This window comes from Anomaloglossus baeobatrachus, chromosome 8, assembly GCF_048569485.1.
Source record: "Anomaloglossus baeobatrachus isolate aAnoBae1 chromosome 8, aAnoBae1.hap1, whole genome shotgun sequence".
Taxonomy (NCBI): domain Eukaryota; kingdom Metazoa; phylum Chordata; class Amphibia; order Anura; family Aromobatidae; genus Anomaloglossus; species Anomaloglossus baeobatrachus.
The window spans coordinates 40,280,286-40,302,493 of NC_134360.1; the positions used below are offsets into that span (position 1 = coordinate 40,280,286).

At 49.0% G+C, this 22,208-nt stretch overlaps 1 protein-coding gene across 1 annotated transcript in view; it reads left to right on the forward strand.

Annotated features, from left to right (window-relative positions):
• The window catches only part of COL7A1 (collagen type VII alpha 1 chain), a 193,444-nt gene that overhangs the window by 73,668 nt on the left and 97,568 nt on the right, over window positions 1–22,208 (forward strand). Inside the window, exons 16-22 of the mRNA XM_075322059.1 lie at window positions 265–387; window positions 2,429–2,575; window positions 3,078–3,203; window positions 4,769–4,803; window positions 5,449–5,575; window positions 20,129–20,320; window positions 21,982–22,125. Coding sequence (XP_075178174.1) covers window positions 265–387; window positions 2,429–2,575; window positions 3,078–3,203; window positions 4,769–4,803; window positions 5,449–5,575; window positions 20,129–20,320; window positions 21,982–22,125 — 894 coding nt within the window. The remainder of the gene's footprint in view (window positions 1–264; window positions 388–2,428; window positions 2,576–3,077; window positions 3,204–4,768; window positions 4,804–5,448; window positions 5,576–20,128; window positions 20,321–21,981; window positions 22,126–22,208) is intronic.

Here is a 22,208-nt window from a genome sequence, read left to right on the forward strand (position 1 = left end):
GGTATTATGTGGGAGAAAGATGGCGGTAGTATGTGCGAATTAAAAGGTAGATACTATGTGATGTGATATGAGTTATTAAGTGATACACGGGAACAATATGACAATATTATGTGTAAAGTACTGTATTATACAGATACTACATAATATTTGGATACTCTTATGTACTCTTATGTGAGTTATTTCTGGTGGTATATGGCATAATCAGTGGTTTTCTAGAAAGCTTTCTAATCCTGTAATATGTGGTTTCTTCCCATTCTCTTGCAGGTCGGCAGGAGGTCGGTGCTGTCACAAGTCTGCGGATATTTGAGAGAGAGAATACTATCAGGGTGACATGGGTTGGTGTTCAAGGAGCTACAGCCTATAAAATCTCCTGGAGCTCTGAGAGCGGTACGAGGTTTATATTACTTTACTTTTCAGGCCGCTATCATAATACACTCTAAGGGGTACTTTGCACACTACGATATCGCAGGTGCGATGTCGGTGGGGTCAAATCGAAAGTGACGCACATCCGACGTCGCTGTCGATATCGTAGTGTGTAAATCCTTTATGATACGATTAACGAGCGCAAAAGCGTCGTAATCGTATCATCGGTGTAGTGTCCAACATTTCTATAATGTAGCTGCAGCGACGGTACGATGTTGTTCCTCGTTCCCCTGCGGCAGCACACATCGCTGTGTGAGAAGCCGCAGGAGCGAGGAACATCAGCTTACCTGCGTCACCGCGGCCCACGCCGGCTGTGCGGAAGGACGGAGGTGGGCGGGATGTTTACGTCCCGCTCATCTCCACCCCTCCGTTTCTATTGGCTGCCTGCCGTGTGACGTCGTTGTGACGCCGCACGACCCACCCCCTTAGGAAGGAGGCGGTTCGCCGGCCAGAGCGACGCCGCAGGGCAGGTATGTGCATGTGAAGCTGGCGTAGCGATAATATTCGCTACGGCAGCTATCACATGATATCGCTGCTGCGACAGGGGCGGGGACTATCGCGCTCGGCATCGCAAGCATCGGCTTGCGATGTCGTAGTGTGCAAAGTACCTTTAAGGCTATGTGCGCACTCTGCAGTTTTGTGTTGTAACCCAAAAACGCATGTTCTGGCTGAAAAACGCACCTTGTGCCAGAAAATGCACCAAAAAAAGCCATACTTTTTTTGTGCATTTTCTGTGCGATTTTGTCCCATTCATTTTTTAAGTAAATAGTGATGGGCAGAGACTCACTGATAATCGGGGTCTGCAGGTCTAACCAGGTTTAAAAATAACCTCCAGTTCTCGCCCACAATTGATCCCGGGTATCTGTCTGGACGCCGGTCCCCATAAAAGTCTAAGGGGGCCAGAATCCGGTGTTTAAAAATGGCGGTAGAAGGGATAGCGGAATTGAAGCAAGCACATTATACTTACCAAGTGTCTGGTGCAGCTGTAACTGCTCCCACAGCCACTAATTTTACTTCTGGGGCCACTCATTAGCCTCATACATATTCACTGCTTACGCCGCCCACCGGCGTCTGTGATTGGTTGCAGTCAGACAGCTCACCCTGAGTGGCAGCGTGTCTGACTGCTTGAAATCACAGACACTACGTGAATCTCTATCATACAGTATAAAGTAATCAATAAATAAAAAATAGGAGCAAGGTCCCCCATATTATGATACCTAGCACAGATAAAGCCTTTGGCTACAGGCTGCAGTCCCCAGCCGCGAACTTATCTTGGCTGTGTATGAAAATAAGAGAAACCGCATGCGGCTTTTTAAAAAATTATTTAAATAAATAATTTACAAAAACGGCGTGCGCCCCTCCCCAATTTTGATATCTAGCCAAGATAAAGCTGACAGCTGGGGGCTGGTATTCTCAGGCTGGGGAGGCCCATGGTTATTGGGCCCCCCCAGCCTAAAAATAGCAGTCTGCAAGTCGCCCAGGATTGTCGCATCCACTAGATTCAACAATCCCAGGACTTTACCCAGCTCTTCCCGATTGCCCCGGTGCGGTGGCAATCTGGGCAATAAGGGGTTAATAACAGTTCACAGCTGCCACTAAGCCCTAGATTATTAATGGGAGTCTTCCTGTCACTAAAAACACTAGTCAAAAATACACAAAGAGTTGACATGCTGCTTTTTTATTCTGGACCCAAAACTGCAAGGAAAAAAGAAGTATTGTGCGCACAGACTTTCTGAATTCTCATAGACTTTCCTGGAGAAGGAAATACATGCAATTTTGGGCAACAAACTGCACCACAAAACATTGCAAAAATGCAGTGTGTGCACATAGCCTAATACTGTATATTTTAGCATTATTTTTAGCAGAATAGGCAGCAGATGATGCAATCTTGTCTGTTGCTGAACATATAATAGTAGAGTCTGAAAATGCATTGCTTTGCATTGCACCATTTTCCATTTGCACTAATGTGATGCTTAACTTAATGACCCGATGATATGTTTTGTAGGTGGTCCTGAACAATCTAAAGAGGTACCGGGTAATAACAACTCATTTGAGCTTGTGGACCTGGTGCCTGGTGTACGATATATTGTCAAAGTAACGGCACTGGTGGGCAATCGTCAGGGAGAACCAGTGTCTTCAAGCGTTACAACACGTGAGTAAATCAGGATGCAATGGACCTTACTCCACAATGCCAGTCTATCTGATTTAATGGAGTGATGAAAGGGGGAATCTAATTTCCGCTCTATCAGCTGAGAAATAGTTAACAAATGCAATATAGGGGGTGTGCATACCAGAAAAGGGGTCCTAACTGAAATAAAAAAAAAGTAGACTATTCTACTGATGCTACTACTACTGCAAGGACTGGTCTTGGTCACTATTTTTGGTTGTAAAGATAACTGGGCACATTGCCCCTTGCATGGCTTGTTTTGGGTCCATGCAGGGCTTTTTAGTAATTACTGAGTCCACCTTACAAAAGCTTATTCTGTCCAGAAGATCAACTTTTTGAGAAGACCACCAATTCATTTTCATGATATCATGTGCATGGTGTACAGCTATTGTGAACCAAGCTCCACAGTAGAAGAAGACTTGTGATGACCATGTTGGTCAGGTCTCTCAAAGAACCTTCCCGGTGTGTCTACCTTGTGTCTTTCTAGCGGATATTCAAGTAAATCCGGTGAGAGATCTTAGAGTAATTGATGTAACACGTCAACGGGTGAGACTCACGTGGTCCGCAGTCACCGGAAGCACCGGATACCGTATCTACTGGAGAAGAGCAGACGGTAAGTTCAAGACTAGTTACATCTACCTCCTGCGTAGGGGGTCGTCTATTTAGTTAGATCTACCTCCTGCATAGGGGTCTTCTATTTAGTGACATCTAGCTCCTGCATAGGGGGTCTTCTATTTAGTTACATCTAACACCTCCGTAGGGGGTCTTCTATTTAGTTATATCTACATCCTCCATAGGGGGTCTTCTATTTAGTTACATCTGCCTCATGCATAGGGGGTCTTCTATTTAGTTACATCTACCTCTTACATAGGGGGGTCCTCTATTTAGTTACATCTAGCTCCTGCATGGGGGTCCTCTATTTGGTTACATCTACCTCCTGCATAGGGGGTCTTCTATTTAGTTACATCTACCTCCTGCATAGGGGGTCTTCTATTTAGTTACATCTACCGCTTACATAGGGGGTCTTCTATTTAGTTACATCTACCTCTTACATAGGGGGGTCTTCTATTTAGTTACATCTACCTCCTGCATGGGGTCCTCTATTTGGTTACATCTACCTCCTGCATAGGGGGTCTTCTATTTAGTTGCATCTACCTCCTGCATAGCGGGTATTCTATTTAGTTGCATCTACCTCCTGCATAGGGGGTCTTCTATTTAGTTACATCTACCTCCTGCATAGGGGTCTTCTATTTAGTTACATCTACCTCCTGCATAGGGAGTCTTCTATTTAGTTACATCTACCTCCTGCATAGGGGGTCTTCTATTTAGTTACATCTACCTCCTGCATAGGGGGTCTTCTATTTAGTTGTATCTACCTCCTGGATAGGGGGTCTTCTATTTAGTTACATCTACCTTCTGCATAGGGGGTCTTCTATTTAGTTACATCTATCTCCTGCATAAGGGGTCTTCTATTTAGTTACATCTACCTTCTGCATAGGGGGTATTCTATTTAGTTACATCTACCTCCTGCATAAGGGGTCTTCTATTTAGTTACATCTACCTACTGCTTACGGGGTTTTCTATTTAGTTACATCTACCTCCTGCATAGGGGGTCTTCTATTTAGTTACATCTACCTCCTGCATAGGGGGTCTTCTATTTAGTTACATCTACCTCCTGCATAGGGGGGTCTTCTATTTAGTTACATCTACCTCCTGCATAGGGGGGTCTTCTATTTAGTTACATCTACCTACTGCTTACGGGGTTTTCTATTTAGTTACATCTACCTCCTGCATAGGGGGTCTTCTATTTAGTTACATCTACCTCCTGCATAGGGGGGTCTTCTATTTAGTTACATCTACCTCCTGCATAGGGGGGTCTTCTATTTAGTTACATCTACCTCCTGCATAGGGGGGTCTTCTATTTAGTTACATCTACCTCCTGCATAGGGGGTCTTCTATTTAGTTACATCTACCTCCTGCATAGGGGGTCTTCTATTTAGTTACATCTACCTCCTGCATAGGGGGTCTTCTATTTAGGGGTGCAGGCTGCTGTTAGAAAAAGTGCAAATGCTACCCCCTAAGGAGACGTGTATAGCCTATGAGGAAGTCTTCTCTTGCCTCGTAGATGGCGTGTTGCATCTTCTGTATAAGTATTAGCATTGATTTTTCATTTTGAAGGTGGCACTGAATCGAGCCGCACGGTGTCTGGAGATGTGAGGTACTATGACATAGACAACCTTCTAACCGGTGCCCGTTACCAATTCCGAGTGGTTTCTCTCGTCGGGAGCCGGGAGAGCGAAGCTGTGTCAGTCTTGGCCAACACCGGTCAGTTTATGTGATCATATCGGAGCACGCCTATGAGGCCGCAAAAAATATCCTTCATTAATAATCTTTATTTCTCCTCAGTCTGTGGGACGGGAAAGACGGACATTGTGTTCATGGTGCACACAACTCAGGATAATCAGTACAACGAGGAGGCCATCAAGAGATTCCTCTCTCAGGCTGTGTCCTCGGTGGGGCAGCTGGGATCGAATGCTACACAGGTATTTCTGAATAATAATGGTCATCAACAACACCGGGCCATCATATGTTTTACTCTAGTCACACATGTCATTAGATTTCTAGTCATTTCTGTGGGCGTGATGGTTGGCTGGAAATCTAACATGGCCGTCACCATTGCATGTAGCATCTTCTGATGTAGCTCTATGAGGATAATGGTGTCAGTTTAGAGAGGCCATTGTCCCCCTCAAGCATAAGACGGGGTGTAGCATCCACCTCAGTCCTCGTATTTATCCCTATTCTTATCCCTGATACCATTTTGTGTTTTTCTAACTTCTTATTTTGTCTTTTTACTTCAGATTGCAATTGGGGCCTACAGTTTCCGGCAGCGCCCCTCCGTCCTTATGAACCGTTCCAGCGAACTGCGGACGGTTCTGCAACAAATCCAAAACATCCCTTTCACTGATCCCAGCGGGACCACTATTGGTAATATGCCCTCAATGATATAGCTGATTATCATGGACAAGGCTCAACAGATGGTTGTAAACTCTTGTAGGCCTCACTTATTAAAAAACTGTCTTGGTTGCCCATAGCAACAAATCACGGTGCAGCCATCACTTCTCCTGAGCAGTTAACAACCAATGACAGTGGGTTTTCATTTTTCCAGAGTGGTTTAAGAAATAAAAGCTGAGCTCTGATTGGCTGCTATGGGTAACAATCAACATTTGATAAATGAGACCCCCTGATAGTCAATAATTATCACCCTCCCCCGCTTTCTCAACACCGCTGTATCCTGACTCTTCGTACCCTATTTCTTTTTCGCTCCTAATTGGGAGACCCAGACAATTGGGTGTATAGCTATTGCCTCCGGAGGCCACACAAAGTATTACACTTAAAAGTGTAAGGCCCCTCCCCTTCTGGCTATACACCCCCAGTGGGATCACTGGCTCACCAGTTTTGTGCTTTGTGCGAAGGAGGCAACACATCCACGCATAGCTCCACTGTTTAGTCAGCAGCAGCTGCTGACTATGTCGGATGGAAGAAAAGAGGGTCTATACAGACTCCCAGCATGCTCCCTTCTCACCCCACTTCATGTCGGAGGTGTTTGTTAAGGTTGAGGTACCCATTGCGGGTACGGAGGCTGGAGCCCACATGCTGCTTCCTTCCCCATCCCTTTTTACAGGGCTCTGGGTGAAGTGGGATTCTATCGGTCTCCAGGCACAGAGACCGTGCTCCATCCACAGCCCCTGGTATCTGCTGGACATGGAGCGGAGTATCTTCAGGGACAGGGCCCTGCTACATGGAGGTACTCGGTGTCCCTGTGGGGACCGCGCAGACACACGGCAGCACTGCTGGGTGTGTTAGTGCGCCAGGGACAGCGGCGCTGTCCGCACTAGTGCCATCGCACACCACAGCGTTGCTGGGTGTGTTAGTGTATTGGGTGACTACCGCGCTAACCGCCGCTGCCGTTTTATTGAAGGCGCCGCTGGGATTTGTGGTGCGCCGGGGACTTCCGCGCCGGCCAGCACTGATATGCCGGCCGCGCTTATTAACTCGAGTCCCCGGCTTCTGGGCCTAGTCTCCCTTCGTTACCGCCCACAGGCCTGACAGTCAGGGTAGGGGCGTGACGCTGCATAGCACAGCAGCACTGAGAGCTGGAGTATGTTTTGCATACTCCACCCCTCTCACTGTGTGCACTGTGAAACCGGATTCCCGCACTTTCTCAGGCACGCCCACGGCTTCCTTCTCTATACAGGACGCCGGCAGCCATTAGTGTCAGTTTCTGTACGATACAGAGACAAGTGTGGAAGACCCTGGCATTCTGATAGTCACACAATCGCTGTAACAGGCGTTAAGCAGCACCTGTGGTGCTAACCCCACTAGTGCAGAAGTGCACTTATAGATATGCTTGTACTATATACATTGCACTGTTTCGTCGCACGTTGTATATACCCTCCTGGATTGTGCGGAGGAGTTATCAGCATATTCTCTGTGTAAAACAAAGGTGCAGAACCACATGTTTTTCTATGCAGCCGGTACAGCATGTACGGCTATACGGCCGGCAGGTTACATAGACCCCCATTGTATCCAACTCAGCCGGAGTCTCTGCTAATGGCCAGAGGATGAGGACGGTGTCTGCAGTATTTACTGACAGACTTTCTGAGACTATGGCTATGATACTAGAAGCCTAGCAGTCCGGACATGTCTCTCACAACATGGGCACTGTTGAATCATTGATCCATGGCCCCCCTCAGTGTGAACAACTAACAGCTCCGGGAATGTCACATGCATCCCAGAGTCACGGCTCTGCACAGACGTCAGTCCCAGACAGCCTAAGCGGGCTCACTATGAGCGGCCCTCGGTTTCATCAGGGTCCTAGCAGAAGGACTCTCTGTGTACTGAGGCGGAAGTAGCGGCTCAGGATTCTGATCCTGAGACCGCTCTCAATCTGGATACACCTAATGGTGACGCCATAGTGAATAATCTTATAGCGTCCATCAATAGAATGTTGGTTATTTCTCACAGCTCCTCCAGTGGAGGAGTCAGCTTCACGTATTTTTCTGGACCACTCTGCCTTCAGAGAGGCAGTCCAGGAACACCACACTTATCCAGATATGCGCTTCTCCAAACGGCTTAGGATACACGTTATCCCTGCCCCCTGACGTGGTCAAGGACTGGACCCAGTGTCCCAAGCGGCATCCTCCAATCTCCAGGCTTGTAGCTAGATCCATAGTTGCAGTGGGAGATGGAGCTGCACTTAAAGATGCCACTGACAGACAGATGGATCTCTGGTCAAAATCCATCTATGAGGCTGTCGGCGCACCGTTGGCTCCAGCATTCTCACCCTTGGGGCATTCCAAGCTATTTCAGCTTGTCTTACACAGATTGACACGGTTACACGTACATCTGTGCCGCAGGTGGCATCCTTAACCTCTCAAATGTCTGCATTTGTTTCTTACGCGATTCAGGTTGCCCTAGACTCTGCGAACCGTGCGGCAGTAGCCTCCGCTACTCCGTGTTTTTAAGCAGAGCCTGGTCTGCTCGTTAAGTGAATGGAAGGCAGATTCTGCTTCCAAAAAAAAAAAAAAAAAAAAAAAAAAAAAAAGGATGCTTAACCAGTTGCCTTTTTCTGCTGACCGACTGTTTGGTGAGCGTTTGGATGTAACCATTAAACAGTCCAGGGGTAAGGATTCATCCTTTCCTCAGCCCGGACACAACAAACCCCAACAGAGCAGGAGGCAGTCGGGGTTTCGGTCTTTTCGAGGCTCGGGCAGGTCCCATTTTTCCTCGTCCAATGTGGACTCAAAAGGATCAGAGGAGCTCAGATTCTTGGCGGGCTCAGTCACGCCCAAAAAAGAGACAGTCTGAAAACCCGCTTCCAAGGCGGCTTCCTCATGACTTGCGGCCTCCTCTCTCCGCATCCTCGGTCGGTAGCAGGCTCTCCCGCCTTGGCGATATTTAGCTGCCATAGGTCAATGACCGTTGGGTGTGAGACATTCTGTCTCACGGGTACAGGATAGAGCTCACTTCTCGTCCTCCAACTCGATTCTTCAGAACTTCTCCACCTCCCGGCCGAGCCGCTGCTCTTCTGCAAACAGGGTGCACTCTATAGGCAGAAAGAGTGATGACCCCCGTTCCTCTTCAGGAACAAGGTCACGGTTTTTACCCCAAATTATTTGCGGTGCCTATAAGAACGGGCCGTTCCGTCCCGTTCTGGATCTAAAACTGCTCAGCAAGCTCGTGGACACCAGGCGGTTCCGGATGGAATCCCTCCGCCATGTCATCGCCTCAATGTCCCAAGGAGATTTCCTAGCATCATTAGGCATCAAGGATGCTTATCCACACGTGCCGATTGATCCAGAGCACTAGCGTTTCTACGCTTCGTTATAGGAGACGAACACCTGTTCGTAGCTCTACCTTCCGGCTAGCGACAGTCCCACTGGTCTTCGCCAAGGTCAGGGCAGAAGTAGTCACAGTCCTGCACTCTCAGGGTCACTCTGTGATCCCATATTTAGACGATCTACTTGTCAAGGCACTCTCTTAGGAAACATGCCAACACTGCCCGAACGTTGCGCTGGAGACTCTCTAGAGTTTTGGGTGGATCATCAACTTTTTAAAGTCAGATCCGACTCCGACCCTATCGCTAACATATCTAGGCATGGAGTTTCATACTCTCTCAGCGATAGTGAAGCTTCCGCTAGACAAACAGCATTCACTACGGGCTGCAATCTCTTCTTTAAGAACCAGTCGCACACATTAAGACGCCTCATGCACTTCCTACGTAAGATGGTAGCAATGGAGGCAGTTCTTCTCGCGCAGTTTCATCTGCGTCCACTACAATGTGACATTCTCCGCCAATGGGACGGGGAGTCGACCTCCCTCAACAGAGTCGTCTTTCTTTCTCAGGCGGCCAAGGAATCTCTACGGTGGTGGCTTCTTCCCACCTCATGGTCAAAAAGAAGGTCCTTCCTATCCCCATCCTGGGCGATAGTTACGACAGACGCGAGTCTATCAGGGTGGGGAGCAGTTTTTCTCCACCACAGCGCTCAGGGTACGGGGACTCAGCAAGAGTCCACCCTTCAGATCAATGTTCTTGAACACAGAGCAGTGTATCTTGCCCTACAAACCTTCCAACAGCAGCTGGAAAGCAAGCAAATCCGACTTCAGTCGGACAACTCCACAGCGGTGGCATACATCAACCACCAAGGAAGAACGCGCAACCGACAAGCCTTCCAGGAAGTCCGGCAGGTTCTGATGTGGGTGGAAGACACGGCATCCACCATATCCACAGTTCACATCCCAGGCGTGGAAAACTAGGAAGCTGACTTCCTAAGTCGCCGGGGTGTGGCCGAAAGGGTATGGTCTCTTCACCCGGACGGGTTTCAGGAGATCTGGCGCCGCTGACAGAGGCCGGACGTCGATCTAATGGCGTCACGGCACAACAACAATGTGCCAGCTTCATGGCACGGTTTCACAATCATCGAGCTCTGGCGGCAGACGCCTTAGTTCAGCATTGGTCGCAGTTCCAGCTACCTTATGTGCCACCTCTGGCATTGTTGCCCAGAGTGCTGCGTTAGATCAGGACCGACTGCGGCCGCGCCATCCTCGTCGCTACAGATTGGCCGAGGATGTTGTGGTTCCCGGTTCTGTGGTGCCTCACGGTAGGCTAACCGGGGGCACTACCAGACCAATCAGACTGGCTGTCTCAAGGGCCATTCTTCCATTTGAATTCTACGGCCCTCAACCTGATGGTGTGGCTTGAGTCCTGGAACCTAGTGTCGTCAGGATTACCTCAGGACGTGGTTGCCACCATGAGACAGGCTAGCATATCAACGTCCGCCAAGATTGACCACAGGACGTGGAAGATATTCTTATCTCGGTGCTCGGCGCAGGGTGTTTCTCCCTGGCCGGTTGCATCGTCTATGTTTCCTTCCTTCCTGCAATCTAGGTTGGAAAAAGGGTTGTCGCTCAGTTCCCTTTAGGGACAAGTCTCAGCGCTATCTGTATTTTTTCAGAAACGACTTCCTCAGGTACGCACGTTCCTACGGGGAGTTTGTCTTCTCAGCACTCCGTACAGGCGGCCGTTAGAGCCCTGGGATCTGAACAAGGTTCTAATTGCTCTCCAGATGCCGCCTTTCGAGCCTTTGAAAGAGGTCTCCCTTCCCGCTTTTCTCGGGAAGTGGCCTTCTAGTAACGGTCTCGTCTCTTAGGAGAGTTTCCGAGCTAGCAACGCTCTCATACAAATCTCCCTTCCTGGTCCTTCACCAGGACAGGGTAGTTCTGCGTCCGATTCCGGAATTTCTCCCTAAGGTGGTATCCCACTTTCATATCAATCAGGATATCACCTCACCTTCTTTGTGTCCTCGTCCAGTCCATCAATTTCAGAAGGATTTGCATCTGTTGGTTCTGGTGAGAGCACTCAGGTTCTACTTCCCGCATGGCGCTCCTGCGCCACCCGGATGCACTCTTTGTCCTTGTCGCTGGTCGGCGTAAACAGTCGCAAGCTTCTGAATCCACCCTGGCTCGGGGGATCGAGGAACCAATTCTTGAAATCTACAGTTCTACTGGGCTTCTGGTTCTCTCAAGGCTGAAGGCCCATTCTACCAGAGCCGTGGGTGCATCCTAGGCATTACGGCACCAGGCTACGGCTCAGCAGGTGTGTCAGGCACCTACCTGATTGAGTCTCCATACTTTTACCAAGCATTTTCAGGTGCATACCTACGCTTCGGCAGACGCCAGCCTAGGTAGATAAGTCCTTCAGGCGGTGATTGCCCACCTGTAGGAAAGGGCTCTTTGACGGCCCTATCACGAGGTATTCTTTTACCCACCCAGGGACTGCTTTTGGACGTCCCAATTGTCTGGGTCTCCCAATTAGGAGCGAAAAAGAAGAAGGGAATTTTGTTTACTTACCGTAAATTCCTTTTCTTCTAGCTCCAATTGGGAGACCCAGCACCCGCCCTGTTTTCTCGGGGTTTTTCTGTTTTTTCGGGTACACATGTTGTTCATGTGGTATGGTTCAGTTCTCCGATGTTTCCTCGGATTGAATTGGTCTTTAAACCAGTTATTGGCTTTCCTCCTTCTTGCTTTGGCACTAAAACTGGTGAGCCAGTGATCCCACTGGGGGTGTATAGCCAGAAGGGGAGGGGCCTTACACTTTTAAGTGTAATACTTTGTGTGGCCTCCGGAGGCAATAGCTATACACCCAATTGTCTGGGTCTCCCAATTGGAGCTAGAAGAAAAGGAATTTACGGTAAGTAAACAAAATTCCCTTCTTCTTCGGCGCTCCATTGGGAGACCCAGACGATTGGGTGTATAGCTACTGCCTCCGGAGGCCACACAAAGCATTACACTAAAAAGTGTAAGGCCCCTCCCCTTCTGGCTATACACCCCCCGTGGGATCACGGGCTGCTCAGTTTTCAAGCTTTGTGCGAAGGAGGTCAGACATCCACGCATAGCTCCACTGTTTTAGTCAGCAGTAGCTGCTGACTATATCGGATGGAAGAAAAGAAGGCCCATATAGGGCCCCCAGCATGCTCCCTTCTCACCCCATTCCTATTGGCGGTGTTTGTTAAGGTTGAGGTACCCATTGCGGGTACGGAGGCTGGAGCCCACATGCTGCTTTCCTTCCCCATCCCCCTGAGGGGCTCTGAGGAAGTGGGATCTTACCGGCCCCCAAGCCCTGAGGCCGGGCTCCATCCACAGACCCATAGAACCTGCTGGATACGGAGCTGGGTACCGTTCAGGGACAAGGCCCTGCTACATTCAGGTACTCTGTGTCCCCGTATGGACAGGCCGCGCACACTCCAGACTTGCTGGGTGTGCTAGTGCGCCGGGGACAGTAGCGCTGCGCGCTGGGGTTACAGTCACTGCAGCTTCTCTGAGGGACTTTATGTGTTGGGGACTGCCGCGCCGGCCGCCCCTAGAGCGGCGGCGCGGCTGAGACTTGTGGTGCGCCGGGGACTTCGCGCCGACCGTGCTTTTACGACGGCGGCGCTTATAAATCTAGTCCCCGGCTTTTGCGGCCTAGCTCCGCTTCGTTCCCGCCCCCACCCTGTCAATCAGGGCAAGGGAGAGACGCTGTACGATAGTCAGCGCCGAGGGCTGGAGTCTTATTTACATACTCCAGCCCTCTCACTGAGCACAGTGGGACGCAGGTTTCCCGCACTTTGTCTGCACACGCCCAGGGCCCGCCCCTCTCCACAGGACGCCGGCAGCCATTCCTACATGCAGTCTGGCTGGAGAACGGACACAGGCTCTGGGAGACCCAGACAAGGGATTTCTGGCGACCACACACCCGCGTTAAGCGGGCGGTAAGCAGCACATTAGTGCTGGCCCCACTAGTGCCACAGTGTTATATTGGTGTACTTTTTTCTCTGTACCATATCTATATATATATTGCACTGTAAGGTCGCTTCTTGGCTGTATACCCTATATTGCTCTGAGGAGACAACAACATGTCATCCGCAAAACGCAAGGGTGCCAAGACACAGGCTGTATATACTGCTTGTGCCGCTTGTGGGGCTGATCTACCGGCAGGTTCCAATGACCCCCATTGTGTGCAATGTTCGGTCCCTGTGCCACTTCGTCAGCCGGACTCTATGGTGGTAGTGGCCCAGGCAGAGTCACCGGTGAACCCTGTCCCGGTGACGGGGACAGAGTTTGCAGTTTTTGCTGACAAGATGTCTGTGACTATGACAAAAATCCTAGAGACCTTGCAGTCCAGACCAGTTACTCAGACCATGGACACGGCTGTGTCAATGTTCCCCGGTCCCCCTCAGTTGGAGTTAATACGTGCTTCAAGGGGGTCCCAGGCATCTCAGGCTGAAGGCTCTGACTCGAATGACAGTCCCAGGCAGCCTAAGCGAGCTCGCTGGGAGAGACCCTCCACGTCCTCACGCTGGTCAGGGTCTCAGCGAGAAGAGTCTCTGTATGATGAGACAGAGGAGGGTGATCAGGAGTCTAATCCTGAGACCGCTCTCAATCTGGATACTCCTGATGGTGACGCCATGGTAAATGACCTTATAGCGGCCATCAATAGACTGTTGGATATTTCTCCCCCTGCCCCTTCAGCAGAGGAGGCAGCGGCAAGCGTTTCTCCAAACGTCTTAAGGATACACGTTATCCCTTTCCCCCTGACGTGGTCATACGCTGGACCCAGTGTCCAAAGGTGGATCCCCCAATCTCCAGGCTTGCGGCTAGATCCATAGTTGCAGTGGAGGATGGGGCTTCACTTAAAGATGCCAATGACAGACAGATGGACCTTTGGTTGAAATCTGTCTATGAAGCTATCGGCGCGTCGTTTGCTCCAGCATTCGCGGCCGTGTGGGCACTCCAAGCTATTTCAGCTGGTCTGGCACAGGTGGACTCTATCATACGTCCAGCAGTGCCGCAAGTGGAGTCCTTAACTTCGCAAATGTCTGCGTTTGCGACCTATGCTATCAACGCTGTCCTAGACTCTACGAGCCGTACCTCAATGGCGTCCGCCAACTCTGTGGTTTTGCGCAGAGCCTTGTGGTTAAAGGAATGGAAAGCGGATTCTGCTTCCAAAAAATGTTTAACCAGCTTGCCATTATCTGTAGACAGACTGTTTGGTGAGCAATTGGCTGAAATCATTAAACAGTCCAAGGGTAAAGACTCCTCCTTACCCCAGCCCAGATCAAGCAAACCTCAACAGAGGAGGTGGCAGTCGAGGTTTCGGTCCTTTCGAGGCTCGGGCAAGGCCCAATTCTCCTCGTCCAAAGGGACTCAGAAGGAGCAAAGGAGCTCAGATTCCTGGCGGGCTCACTCACGCCCCAAGAAAGCAACCGGAGGAACCGCTTCCAAGGCGGCTGCCTCATGACTTTCGGCCTCCTCCCTCCGCATCCTCGGTCGGTGGCAGGCTCTCCCGCTTTTGCGACATTTGGCTGCCACAGGTCAAGGACCGGTGGGTAACAGACATTTTGTCTCACGGGTACAGGATAGAGTTCAGTTCTCGTCCTCCGCCTCGGTTCTTCAGAACTTCCCCACATCCCGATCGAGCAGATGCCCTTCTGCAGGCGGTGGGCTCACTAAGAGCAGAAGGAGTGGTGATCCCTGTTCCTCTTCAGGAACAAGGGCAAGGTTTTTACTCCAATCTCTTTGTGGTTCCAAAAAAGGACGGCTCGTTCCGTCCTGTTCTGGACCTAAAACTGCTCAACAAGCATGTGAACGCCAAGCGGTTCCGGATGGAATCCCTCCGCTCCGTCATTGCCTCAATGTCTCAAGGAGATTTCCTTGCATCAATAGACATCAAAGATGCTTATCTCCACGTGCCGATTGCTACAGAGCACCAACGTTTTCTACGTTTCGTGATAGGAGACGACCATCTTCAGTTCGTAGCTCTGCCATTTGGTCTGGCGACAGCCCCACGGGTTTTCACCAAGGTCATGGCGGCAGTGGTAGCAGTCTTGCACTCTCAGGGACACTCGGTGATCCCTTACTTGGACGATCTGCTTGTCAAAGCACCCTCTCAAGAGGCATGCCAACTCAGCCTGAAGGTTGCGCTGGAGACTCTCCAGACTTTCGGGTGGATCATCGACTTTTCAAAGTCAAATCTGTCACCGACTCAATCACTAACGTATCTGGGCATGGAGTTTCATACTCTCTCAGCGATAGTGAAGCTTCCGCTGGACAAGCAGCGGTCACTACAGACAGGGGTGCAGTCTCTCCTTCATGGTCAGTCGCACCCCTTAAGGCGCCTCATGCACTTCCTAGGGAAGATGGTGGCAGCAATGGAGGCAGTCCCGTATGCGCAGTTTCATCTGCGCCCACTTCAATGGGACATTCTCCGCCAATGGGACGGGAAGTCAACTTCCCTGGACAGGAAAGTCTCCCTTTCCCAGACGGCCAAGGACTCTCTGCAAGGGTGGCTTCTTCCCACCTCATTATCACAGGGAAGGTCCTTCCTACCCCCATCCTGGGCAGTGGTCACGACAGACGCGAGTCTGTCAGGGTGGGGAGCAGTTTTTCTCCACCACAGGGCTCAGGGGACGTGGACCCAGCAGGAGTCCATCCTTCAGATCAATGTTCTGGAAATCAGGGCAGTGTATCTTGCCCTACTAGCCTTCCAGCAGTGGCTGGAAGGAAAGAGATTCGAATTCAGTCGGACAACTCCACAGCGGTGGCATACATCAACCACCAAGGAGGGATACGCAGTCGACAAGCCTTCCAGGAAGTCCGGCGGATTCTAATGTGGGTGGAGGACAGAGCATCCACCATATCAGCGGTTCACATCCCGGGCGTAGAAAACTGGGAAGCAGACTTCCTCAGTCGCCAGGGTATGCACGCAGGGGAATGGTCCCTTCACCCGGAAGTGTTTCAGGAAATCGGTCGCCGCTGGGGGGTGCCGGACGTCGACCTAATGGCGTCTCGGCACAACAACAAGGTCCCGGCCTTCATGGCGCGGTCTCGCGATCAAAGAGCTCTGGCGGCAGACGCCTTAGTGCAAGATTGGTCGCAGTTCCGGCTCCCGTATGTGTTTCCACCTCTGGCACTCTTGCCCAGAGTGCTACGCAAGATCAGATCCGATTGCAGCCGCGTCATACTCGTCGCCCCAGACTGGCCGAGGAGGTCGTGGTACCCGGATCTGTGGCATCTCACGGTCGGCCAACCGTGGGCACTACCAGACCGACCAGACTTACTGTCCCAAGGGCCGTTTTTCCATCGGAATTCTGCGGCCCTGAACCTGACTGTGTGGCCATTGAGTCCTGGATCCTAGCGTCTTCAGGATTATCCCAAGGGGTCGTTGCCACCATGAGACAGGCTAGGAAGTCCACTTCTGCTAAGATCTACCACAGAACGTGGAGGATTTTCTTATCCTGGTGCTCTGCACAAGGAGTATCCCCCTGGCCATTCGCGTTACCTGCTTTTCTTTCCTTCCTGCAATCTGGGTTGGAAAAGGGCTTGTCAGTCGGCTCCCTTAAAGGGCAAGTCTCGGCACTATCCGTGTTTTTTCAGAAGCGTCTAGCACGACTTTCTCAGGTGCGCACGTTCCTGCAGGGGGTTTGTCATATCGTCCCTCCGTACAAGCGGCCGTTAGATCCATGGGATCTAAACAGGGTACTAGTTGCTCTCCAGAAGCCGCCCTTCGAGCCTCTGAGGGATGTTTCACTTTCTCGACTCTCACAGAAAGTGGCCTTTCTGGTAGCGGTCACGGCTCTTCGGAGAGTGTCTGAGCTAGCAGCGCTGTCATCCAAGGCTCCCTTCCTGGTGTTCCACCAGGACAAGGTAGTGCTGCGCCCCATTCAGGAGTTTCTCCCTAAGGTGGTATCCTCTTTTCATCTTAATCAGGATATCTCCTTGCCTTCCTTTTGTCCTCATCCAGTTCATCGGTATGAGAAGGATTTACATTTGTTAGATCTGGTGAGAGCACTCAGAATCTACATTTCCCGCACGGCGCCCCTGCGCCGCTCGGATGCACTCTTTGTCCTTGTCGCTGGTAAGCGCAAAGGGTCGCAGGCTTCCAAAGCCACCCTGGCTCGATGGATCAAAGAACCAATTCTTGAAGCCTACCGTTCTGCTGGGCTTCCGGTTCCATCAGTGCTGAAGGCCCACTCAACCAGAGCCGTGGGTGCGTCCTGGGCATTACGACACCAGGCTACGGCTCAACAGGTGTGCCAGGCAGCTACCTGGTCGAGTCTGCACACTTTCACCAAACATTATCAGGTGCATACCTATGCTTCGGCGGACGCCAGCTTAGGTAGAAGAGTCCTGCAGGCGGCAGTTGCCTCCCCGTAGGGGAGGGCTGTCTTTGCAGCTCTACTATGAGGTATTTCTTTACCCACCCAGGGACTGCTTTTGGACGTCCCAATCGTCTGGGTCTCCCAATGGAGCGCCGAAGAAGAAGGGAATTTTGTTACTTACCGTAAATTCCTTTTCTTCTAGCTCCTATTGGGAGACCCAGCACCCGCCCTGTTGTCCTTCGGGATTTTTTGGGTTTTTTTCGGGTACACATGTTGTTCATGTTGAACGGTTTTCAGTTCTCCGAAGTTACTTCGGAGTGAATTTGTTTAAACCAGTTATTGGCTTTCCTCCTTCTTGCTTTAGCACTAAAACTGAGCAGCCCGTGATCCCACGGGGGGTGTATAGCCAGAAGGGGAGGGGCCTTACACTTTTTAGTGTAATGCTTTGTGTGGCCTCCGGAGGCAGTAGCTATACACCCAATCGTCTGGGTCTCCCAATAGGAGCTAGAAGAAAAGGAATTTACGGTAAGTAACAAAATTCCCTTCTTTCCTACTTCCTCTTTACTTAACTACTGCTCTCATCTTTCTGCTTATTCCTTTACTCCTTTTATTTATTCTCCTTCCATAGTCTTTCTGCTTTATTTTCTGTACTCCTACCAAACAGTAATGCACGCAGCCGGTATAGGGCTAGCGAGCGGGATTAGTGGACCCACTGGACCACAGGGGGGAACCGGGCTTACCCTTTAGTAGGAGGGGTTTAACAAAGCACCCACCGTGAGGCGAGCGCCAGGTACCACTCCCAGGGCAGTGATTGGGACTCTGGCAGCTGATCCCCAGGACAGAAGACGGACTCAGGCATAGACGAGTACAGGTGAGATGACTGAGGTAGGCTTGACAGACAGGTACGGACAGGTATGGTGAGCACATCAGGAACAGGTAGGTATGGGAAGACAGGCATAAGGATAACGGGACAGGAGGTAAGAACCTGATAACTAACTAGCTAGCAGACTGGAGACTGATTGACTAAGGCGTTGTGCAGGCACCTCCCCTATTTGGAGGATGCCTTAAATACACAGGAAATAGCATGCCAGCCCTTTAAGAGGAGGGCCGGTGTGTGTACACGCATCTTAGGTGTACGTCTGGGAACCTGGTGCGGCATGTACATACAGGGCCCCAGAGGAAAGTAGGCAGCAGCAAACGTGGATTACCGGAGAAGTATGGGGGAGGTTGCGACCCCGCCAGGGTGGTGAGTGAGTCGGGGTCTCTGTAGAGACGCCGGCGCTACAGAAACACTCTATAACTGTATACATTAACACCTTCCCTTTTCTATTTTTCGGCTTTCTCTTGTTCCATTTACATATCCACCATACACATTTATCCTTCACTTTTTTTTTTTTCGTTTTTCTGTCTTTTATTTACTCATGAATGTATTTATTTTATTCCTCTTGATTTAAGTGCACATCCTTTCCTCCACATATTTTTTTTTTATTTTTGTCAAAATCTGTTTTAACCCTAGAACGCATACCTGGGGCCTCGCAGGCCTACTAGGTTACTTGTTTTCCATTGTATATTTCTATGGTTCGCATTCTAGGGTTAAAAATTTAATTTATGCATCCACCCCAAAATGGGTGGACCACATGTCTCTTGGCGCCTTTTTTCCTCTAAATTCTGTTAACACCATCATTCATTTTTGTTTCTACTTCAACGCTGGTTCTTATGATTGTGTAGTAAACTCATCCGGGATCAATTGGTAAAACACTGAAAATATTGCAACTGACCCAGCCAGTTCCTGTACAGACTAGAGGTCCAGGCCCTGCATTCCTTAGTGGTCACTGCATAGACTGGAATGTTCCTAACTCCAGACTAAATGGTGTCAACTTGGGCCTGTGCTGCCTGAATGGCCATCGAGTGCTTCACGTTCCTCCAAAGGAACCAGAGGGCAGAGCAGTGTGCGATATACAGAAAGGAAGAAGTGTTGAGATAGAAAAGGTTCTCAAAGTGAGTAATAACAAGCCTTGAAATGTTAAAGAAAGGATAAAGTAAATACTGTAAAAGTGTATGCCGCCTACTTGTTACTAAGAAACAGATAATAGGTGCAGGGTGAAAAGCATAAAGGGCAGACAGAAAAAAACCCTAGCTGTTCTTTCCATGTCTGGCATAAAACAACGGCAGTATGGCTGGATGTCCAAATGAAAATAACACCTACCGGAAATACCAGCAAGTGGTAGGTATTTATAGCCGCTCCCGAAAGGTGACTGGACAGACAAACAAGTAAAAGAAAACATCTGCTAATCTAAAAGACCAAAGCAAGGATAACATATAATAAACACCCAAAGAAAAGGTGTATCTGCTGCGGCTCGGTTGACAGACAAGACGACCACAAAGCACATAACTGTACCCCCTTTTAAGAGGGGCTACTGGACAATCTGAGATGCCCAACCACTTATGTAGCTGACAGAATTATTTCTGTGCAAGCAAATCCTGCACATCAAGCCATGAATTATCCTCTGGACCAAAGGTTATCCATTTAACGAGATACTCTAGTTGACGTCTGACACGTCTGAATCTCAAAAATTGTCCCACTTCATACTCCGTGTCCTCCTCCAAGCCTACGTCAATGATGTCATTAGGATCCAACGTTCCCTCAAACCTTTTAATAAGAGAGCAATGGAAAGAATTATTAATCCTCCACACTACCAGGAGTTGGAGCTTGACCTTCACAGGATTAATGATTTTAAATATCTTATATGGACCAACAAATATAGCAGAAAATTTCCTTGACGGAACTTTAAGACGAAGATTTCTTGAGAAAAAACAAACAAAATCTCCCACCTTAAAGACGAGATGCCCTTCTACGCCTATGGTGCACAGTTCTCTTTGTCCGATCGAAACTTATCAAAAGATCTTTTTCATCTTCTCGCTAGACATCAATCAAACGAGAAGAAAATCTTTCCTCCTCTGGGACAGGAGACTGCAAACTTGAGAAGTTTTGAAATACTGGATGAAAACCTTCACACGCCAAAAAATAAAGGTACCAGTAGCAGTCGAGGTGCAGTTATTGAAAGCGGACACAGCCGGAGGAAGAAACTTCACCCAGTTTTCTTGATTAGATGAAACAAACTAAAGAGCGTCAACTTAGACCTACACTGCCTGAACGGCCATCGAGTGCTTCACGTTTTCCTAAGGAACCGGAGGGTAGAGCAGTGTGCTATAGACCCAAAAGGTGACAGGACAGACAAATAAGTAAATAAAAACACTTGCTAATCTAAAAGGCCAAAGCAAGGATAGCAGATAATAAACACAGAGAAAAGGTGTATCCGCTTTGGCTCAGTGGACAGACAAATGGACCACAAAGAAGAACCTCAAGGGTTCGAACCCCATGACAACCTCACTGCATCTTCTCGCAGCAAAAATTCTTCTTCCGTCAGCGCAGCCTATTTGTCCCACTGTTTCTTTTTTTGGACAGTTCTGGAGTATAATGCAGGAAGTAATTCGAGATCAGTAAAGAATAAGAAAAGTAATGTATGTACACAGTGACTACACCAGCAGAACAGTGAGTGCAGCTCTAGAGAATACTACAGGATATGTAATGTAATGTATGTATACAGTGACTGCACCAGCAGAACAGTGAGTGCAGCTCTAGAGAATACTACAGGATGAGTATTGTAATGTATGTACACAGTGACTACACCAGCAGAATAGTGAGTAGAGCTCTGGAGAATATTACAGGATAAATAATATATCTTTGTACCGTGTTAGCCAGTAGAGATAATGGTGTTATACCATGCTTGATGAAGAGACCTGAGTAGTCTCGAAAGCTTGCTATTATTACCATCTTTTCAATTAGCCATTAAAAGGTATCAACCACTGAGGACTTCAGTTCTTTTAAACATTTTTTTAGGATAAATAATGTAATGTATGTACACAGTGACTGCACCAGCAGAATAGTGAGTGCAGCTCTAGAGTATAATACAGGATATAACTCAGGAGCAGTACAGGATAAGAAATATAATGTATGTAAACAGTGAACTGCACCAGCAGAATAGTGAGTACAGCTCTGGAGTATAATACAGGATGTAACTCAGGATCAGTAAAGTAAAGTATGTACAAAGTGACTGCACCAGCAGAATAGTGAGTGCAGCTCTTGAGTATAATACAGGATGTAACTCAAGATCAGTACAGGATCAGTAATGTAATGTATGTACACAGTGACTTCACCAGCAGAATAGTGAGTGCAGCTCTGGAGTATAATACAGGATGTAACTCAGGATCCATACAGAATCAGTAATGTAATGTATGTACACAGTGACTCCACCAGCAGAATAGTGAGTGCAGCTCTGGAGTATAATACAGGATGTAACTCAGGATCAGTACAGAATCAGTAATGTAATGTATGTACACAGTGACTCCACCAGCAGGATAGGGACTGCAGCTCTGGAGTATAATACAGGATATAACTCAGGATCGGTAATGTATGTAAACAGTGACTGCACTAGCAGAATAGTGAGTGCAGCTCTGGAGTATAATACAGGATATAACTCAGGATAAGTAATGTAATGTATGTAAACAGTGACTGCACCAGCAGAATAGTGAGTGCAGCTCTGGAGTATAATGCAGGATGTAACTTATTATTATAGCTTTTACTGTCTCTAAATGGGAACATAGTCACATTGTTCTTTTGCTTTTCTTCAGGTGGGGCCATTGAATTTGCAAGGAACTACCTATTCACCACAGCTTACGGTAGAAGACAGAATGTCCCCGGTGTTTTGGTGATTCTTGCAGATAGTCCATCATCAGATGACAGTCTACAGGCAGCAAACGCCATCAAAGCTACAGGTAAATAAAACCGTGTCAGCCACGGTTATAAGCTGCACACATATCTACCATGTACAGATCTCTACTATAAGACACCACCAGAT